Genomic DNA, 7262 nt, shown 5'->3' with positions numbered 1-7262 from the left:
ACTACAGGCCTTCAGCTTCTGATTCTCCTCATAGATGTCCTTTATCCCTCTCCTCATAAAATACATTTCTTCTGTCAGTTTATCGACTGCTTTCTGCAGGGTATTACCAGTCGATACTGACTGCACAGACACACCGTCCCCCAGTCTATGGGTGGCCGTATATATTTATATATTTTTTATTTCAGAAACCTAAATATACAGGATAAATGTATACAGAAAAAAACGGTTTATTCATTATTTTACAATGTCTGACAGTTAAACAACAAATCCATGTCCCTCGTCATATTGAACATTCAACAATCATGTCTAATCAATAATAAATCTAATCCACTGGCTTGTGCACGTATGATAACATATGTGTACAGTACATACACCTGACACCCAAATACTGTAATGGTAAAATAAGTGAATGAAGCCAATATATATATATATATATATATATATATATTGTCTTTTGAACCACCACTTTTTTGATAATCATGGAGATTAGAATCAGGTAGGTTTAATGAAATTATTTATTATTTATCTTTTCTCACTGTCACCATTTGGCCTGAGATGGTCAGAGTTCTTGTTGGATGCAGCACATCTTCATCAACCAAAACTGAGAGCCGGTCACACTCAGGACTCAGGTCTGCAGTGTGATAGAAGAGGATAGGAGGTGAAGAAGTATGGGACCAAATACAGGCCAATTGTTTTGTTTGTTTGAAAAAAAGATTTGTACCTGAAGATTAAAGTTTTAATCTTGAACTTTGAAAAATTCCACAATGTTTTCGAAAGACGAAATGTGTATGAAAAATCTTGTTGGGTTAAAATATAATGTTGATTCAGTTCTGTTCATTTTTCAGTAGCAGGTTTTTTACAGTTTCAAATCTTATTTGTTCAGGTTTAAATCTTTTTTTGGGATCTGGTGTGGAGGGCGTGGTATCAACTACAGGGGCGTGGCATCATGAGTGAAGACTGAGGACCTGCTTCAACTACGTTGCCTTCAGGAAGCGTGGGTACCACAAGAGTCATGACTCGATACTTTGTATACGCCAGATTCACGTGATTGGCACTAAACAAAATTGATGCTAGTGACAAAGTTATGTTTACTTAGTATAATGCGAATAACAGCAATGACACGAATGGCGGAGCGGCGCGAATGTAGCGGAGCGAATGTAGAGGAGCGAATGTGGCGGCACAAATGTGGCGGAGCGAATGAGGCGGAGCGAATGAGGCGGAGCGGCGCGAATGAAGCGGCGCGAATGAAGCGGCGCGAATGAAGCAATGCGAATGAAGCGGCGCGAATAAAGCGGAGCGGCACGAATAAAAGCAGCGCGAATAAAAGCAGCGCAAATGAAGCGGAGCAGCGCGATTGACACAAATGAAGCGGCGCAAATAAAAGCAGCGCGAATGAAGCGGAACAGCGCGAATGAAGCGGAGCAGCGCGAATATAGCGGCGCGAATGAAGGGGTGTGAATATAGCGGCGCGAATGAAGCGGCGCGAATGAAGCGGCGCGAATGAAGCAGCGCGAATGAAGCAGCGCGAATGAAGCGGAGCAGCGCGATTGACACAAATGAAGCGGCGCAAATAAAAGCAGCGCGAATGAAGCGGAGCAGCGCGAATATAGTGGAGCGGATGAAACGGATCAACGCGAATGAAGCGGAGTGAATGAAGCAGAGCTAATATAGTGTCGCGAATGAAGCGGCGTGAATAAACAACAAATAGTCGGGCGAGTAAACTCATGTGGTCGAGTGAACGTAGCATTATCCCAATGATTCATACCAAGTAAAGTCTAAAAGAGCTCGCTAAACATAACTTTGTCACTAGCATCAAGTTTGTTTAGTGCCAATCCCGTGAATCTGGCGTATACAAAGTATTGAGTCATAATTCTCGCGGTACCTACGGTTCCTGAAGGTCAGCTCAGAGAAGGATGGAGGTCATTCTCTCATAAATTGTCATGTCTGGTTGTCCTTGTGCATCTCTGAGTTTAGCTTTTAGATCACGGTCTGCAAGTCAATAAGTTCCATTTGCAACATCCTTGGGACACTCTCCACATCGGCTGAGAAGGGGTCTGCAAACAGCTGGAAAGTGCCACAGCGTGCCTTGAAGTCAGCAAGACGCTGGTCAAACTCCTGCAGTAGGTTTCCAACAGCAGAGGCATATTCAGCCCCACTGAAGGCTTCCGCAAGAGGTCTGCATGTTGTGAAATGGATGAGACCAGGGCCCTGGAGCTTCAGGTGAAGGGTGTTCGACTCCTGTGTTATGTCCACTAGGAATGCAACGTCCATAACCCATCTTGGATCATCAAGTTCAGAAACATCCATTCTGCCATCTTCCATGAATTCCTTCACTTCTGCGTTGAACTCAAAACATCTCTTCAGGACATTACCCCGCGCACATTATAAATATAATATTGTGGTAATAGTATACTAAAAGTTATACTTTTGGCGTATTCAAAGTACTAAGAAAGCACACTTTGTTATTACTATGCTATATTACTTTGTACACTATACATACCCTTGTCCATTAAAGTATTATAAATGTATTACCAGTATCCCAAAGGCTAAAAGAACTTCCCAGATAGTAATCAAAATCACTTTATTGAATTAAAGTGTACATGTATAACTAAACAGAACACAACAATGAACCATCGAACATTGAACCGCAAACAGGATCCATATGATGTCGTTTTTCTTTGGCTGAAGTGCTCATAGTTACACTTGGGCCTGATGACACGTCCGAGGCCCTCGTCTGTGGACATTCTTTAATAACAGTATCTGTTAAGAGAAGAGAGATGTATGTTACTTTTAAATTGGTAAACGGATAAACCTTCTTCTGATAAAGTTTATAATTTGGACTCGTTTCCCGACGAGGTCCCTTTTCCCTGGCTCCCATGTCACTGCACTGTTAGCTAGTTAACTGTTGGAGAAACCATGTACACCAACAATAAAAATAAAAGATTTACATCATTATCATTGCACCCGCTAATAAGCACGCTGCGTTAGCTGAACATCTAGGACAGGGGTGGGCAAACCTTTTGGCTCAGGGGCCACAATGACTTTTAAAGTTCGACAGACGGGCCGGTATCAGATGGATGGAGAGTGTTTGTGTGGACCAATATGAATTACAAGTGCCAATAACTAAAAAGTAAAGAAACCGTTCCAGTGGGAACAGTGTTGTTGGTCCGGGGCGGTGCGGTCCTGTGGGTTTGATGTGGGTTCGTTATGCCGAGGAAAAATACTCTGGATGCAGCCGGCAGTTAATTTTACATCTCTAAAACTCTTGTAGTAAGAGCTGCGCGCTGGCATGCTGCCCAACGTGTGCGTAATAATCCGGCGAGGTTTAGGGCCCCTCTACCCCTCTACCGTTGTCCTTGTGTGTGTGTGTGTGTGTGTGTGTGTGTGTGTGTGTGTGTGTGTGTGTGTGTGTGTGTGGTGTTCGGGCGTCGAGGGGGACCCGTCTTCACTTCTTTTTTTTCGAAACTCTGACTCTTTGGCCTTGTGAAGAACATGTATCAGACCGCATTATTCATTTATGTCATATTCATGTAATGCGTTTATGTAACTCTGTAACGCTGTACTGAATGCACAAAACTTTGCAGTGTGGTCTGCAACAGGGTCATCCTGCCACTTGGGGGAGCCAGAGTCTCCTTCCCATTTTAATTTTCTTTTTATGTATCTTTAAAGTGATATTAATTCCTAATCGTGAGGGTTTAGAAGGCTGAGACAAAGGGTGACTTCAAATCCATTCAGAAATATAACACAAGTGAAAGAGAGAAGAGAAGAAGAAAAACAGTTTACAATAAACTGTATTATTTAAATAGCACTTATAAATTTCGCTAAAAATAATTCATAATAAAAAAGGTGCAGCGTGTGCGACTCGGCGCCATCTAGTGGCGAGGTCGCAGCTTGCAACCATCTGGAACTTCTCCCGAGTGCCTAGTGTGTTAGTTGTGTCCCTCTGCCGACTGCATTCGCCTTTCAAGCGTCACAAAAGCGGTGTTAATTTGTGAAGATTATTTTGCTGAACAAAGCACGTGGGTATCATAATCCACGATGCTTTCTCTCTGCAATTATCCAAAATCCGATGGAAAAGCCCTGTTGTCTTCTCGTCCAGGGAGCCACGGTCAACTTGAAATATGTCACCCCTGCAACTCTAAGGGCTCATTCTGAGGTAACGATTTGATTATTTTCAGGTGAATTTACACAAAAGAAAAAAATACCTATCAATATTAAATTCCAGCTCGGCCAACAGATCCCCCTAAATCCTACACATCGTTTTTAATGACTTTAATGGTTTTGTATTTGAGGTTTCATCCATAACGCAAACCTTCGCTGGTAAACCCACACTGATAGTAAACAATATAGAGATGTAAGGACATAGAGCCGGACGGCTGAACACTCAGAATACACGTTTACAAAAACATTATTGAACAATGTTAAAATGGCATGCTGATATCTGAGGTCAGTCTGCCCGCCCCCTTCCCCTTATCACCTGCATGTCCGCCCGCTTCTCATTAGCATAATTAGCCGTTCCGCTGCACACCGGGAGGTTCAAACAAATGCCCCGCCCACTTGGGGGGCGGGGGGACGTTACAGGTGAGGAGCCAACGGAGACCGAAAGAGGCCACAGACAACCATGAGGCCGCACGGGACTCCTGTGGCGCTGCTGGCGGCGGCGTGTCTCCTCCTTCTCGGCTCGTGCGCGCTCTCACGGGTGGAGGAGGCGAAGAGCCCGGAGCGGCTCTTCCTCGGCTCCCTCGGGCTCTCCGGGCGGCCTCGGCCCGCGGGGAGCCAGCAGCCGGGGCGCCACGTCCCCTCCGCGCTCTGGAGGATGTTCCGAAGGTCAGAGGGCGACCACGCCGAGGAGAGCGACCCCTGCACGGTGTCCGAGTACGGAGTCCGCGGCAACATCATCCGCTATGTGCAAGACCAAGGTAGGTGATCACGTGACGTGTGTATCTAACCCCTCAATGTTTTTAAATACAACTATTACATTATTTGTATTAATTGTTCTTTTAAGATACTTTAACTAATGGATGTAGGCATAGTTGTTGTTTTTAAGATGGATACAATCAGGTTGGCCAGTCCACTGTAGAGATTACATTTTTGTTGTTAAAAAAAATATTAATAATATTTAAAGTTGAATAAATAGCAGACCTACCCATGTGTGAAACTGCACGGTCAGCATCAACATGCACAGCTTTACAGTTTTGAATGCATGTCTGTTAAATCGCCAAAGGAGGAAACACAAAGGTGAATTAAGGGTTTGGCACTATGGTTTGGTTTGGTATGCAAGTATTGCAATTCATATGTATTTGTACTATATATCATGAACTAGGCGTCTGTGGTGAATTTCCATGAAAGAAGAAAAAAAAAACCTGACCACAATTCCTTTTTTGTTTTCAAAATCAACCCGGGATTGAAATCTAAAGGATTATCACTTATTGTAATGTTGACGATCCTTGTGGAGTATTGGTTGTACTTTTCAGACTTGTGTATTCCATTATCCGAACCCCTTATCCTATTCAGGGTCGCGGGGCGCTGGAGCCGATCCCAGCTGACATTGGGGAGAAGGGTTCACCCTGAAGAGGCCTCCACTCTCAGGGCACATGTAGAGACAGTCAGACAACCATTCACACCTACAGACAGACTTGTGTATTGTGCCGGTTGCATAGTGATCGTATACGATTTACAATGTAAAAGGGGCAACCGGCCCTACAGTGGCCCAAATAATATGTGAGAGAGAATACGCACGATCGAACAACAAAAGGCTTGTTATTTTAAGGTGTTTGCAATAAATCATACTGTACGTGTGTCTTAGTTGTAGGCTACTGCTTAATTCTTCATGATTTCAAGTTCCTCTGTGAATGGAAAGCCAACTCTCCTCCCTGCTGATTTTATTTTGTGTTGTTGCAGGCCGGCTGGTATCTGGCTGGAGCAGCAGCTGTCGGGCCTGTCTGGAGAAGCAGCTTTACTTCAACATGTCCGTCCTGCAGCCTGTGGAGCTGCTGTCTCTGGCTCAGCTGGAGATCACGTTCCACTGGAAGCTCCTGCAGGGGCCCCGGGCCCTCAGCGTGTCCCTGTATCAAGTGATCCGGGCCACGCTGAGGGGTGCCGACCCCCAGGCCGGCCGCAGACTTCTGCTGTCCCAGTCGGTCCGGCTGCAGCACGAGCCCACATCCGTCGCCGTGGACCTCACGGCGCTGGCGGAGGGCTGGCGCAAACCGGGGCGCAACTACGGGCTGCTGCTGGAGCTGCTGCCTCTCGACGCGGAGCCGGAGGAGCTGCTTCCCTTCCACCCCGGCAACTCCCTACCGCTGGAGCCGGCCTCCGCCCTGCCGCTGGTCCAGGCCTCGCTGGTGGCCGTGTCCCTCAACCCCCACCAGTGTCGCTCCGGGCGGCGGCGGAGGCGAAGCGCCGTCCACCTGCCCGTGACGCCCAGCAACGTGTGCAAGGCTCGCCGCCTCTACATCGACTTCAAGGATGTGGGCTGGCAGGACTGGATCATCGCTCCGCAGGGCTACATGGCCAACTATTGCCACGGCGAGTGCCCGTTCCCACTCAGCGAGAGCCTGAACGGCACCAACCACGCCATCCTGCAGACGCTGGTGCACTCCTTGGACCCGCACGGCACGCCGCAGCCCTGCTGCGTCCCCATCCACCTCTCCCCGATCTCCATGCTCTACTACGACAACAACGACAACGTGGTGCTCCGGCATTACCAGGACATGGTGGTGGACGAGTGCGGGTGTCGGTGAGGATTGGGTTGGACATTTCTGACAACGATCCACCAGTTAATGTGACTTAATGCTGTTCTGATTGTCAGATTAGGTTTAGATCAGTGTCCAATGTGTTTGTTTTGTCTACATTTTTTTTTAAAGAATTGTAACATTTTGTATTTGTTTGTTTTCCCAAATATGTAGATGAATCTTTTTATATGACTGCTGATGTTAATAAAAAAATTAAAAAAATTCACTGATGTTGCCGTCTTTAATAATCAACACTTCATGGCCCAGACGAGTTAATATTATATTTAAGATTACTGAAAATATTAAGCAATATTTCCAGAGACAAGGTTAAACTTGTTGAAAGAAAACTGTTTGTGTGTGTGTGTGTGTATATATATATATATATATATATATATATATATATATATTCTCAAGTTTTTCTTTCAACAAGTTAGTTTAACCTTGTCTCTGGAAATATTGCTTAATTTTTACAGTAATCTTCCCCTACATTCTGGATCAATGCTAATGTGAAACTGAGCCACTCGTCTT

At 45.5% G+C, this 7262-nt stretch overlaps 1 protein-coding gene across 1 annotated transcript; it reads left to right on the top strand.

The window, feature by feature from the left end:
• Positions 1-4621: 4621 nt before the first annotated feature.
• Positions 4622-6743, top strand: gdf3 (growth differentiation factor 3). Its single transcript, XM_034562176.1, has 2 exons — positions 4622-4919; positions 5902-6743. Exons 1-2 carry the CDS (start codon positions 4622-4624, stop codon positions 6741-6743), a joined length of 1140 nt encoding a protein of 379 aa, XP_034418067.1.
• Positions 6744-7262: the final 519 nt, after the last annotated feature.

This window comes from Cyclopterus lumpus, chromosome 21, assembly GCF_009769545.1.
Source record: "Cyclopterus lumpus isolate fCycLum1 chromosome 21, fCycLum1.pri, whole genome shotgun sequence".
NCBI classification, from domain to species: Eukaryota; Metazoa; Chordata; class Actinopteri; order Perciformes; family Cyclopteridae; genus Cyclopterus; species Cyclopterus lumpus.
Note: the sequence above shows the minus strand (reverse complement) of the source record. Positions and strands in the feature narration are given on the sequence as shown.

Coding starts and splice junctions, on each gene's coding strand:
- gdf3 (XM_034562176.1), top strand. CDS start 4,622: ATGAGGCCGCACGGGACTCCTGTGGCGCTGCTGGCGGCGGCGTGTCTC. Junction 4,920..5,901: donor CCGCTATGTGCAAGACCAAG/GTAGGTGATCAC, acceptor GTGTTGTTGCAG/GCCGGCTGGTATCTGGCTGG.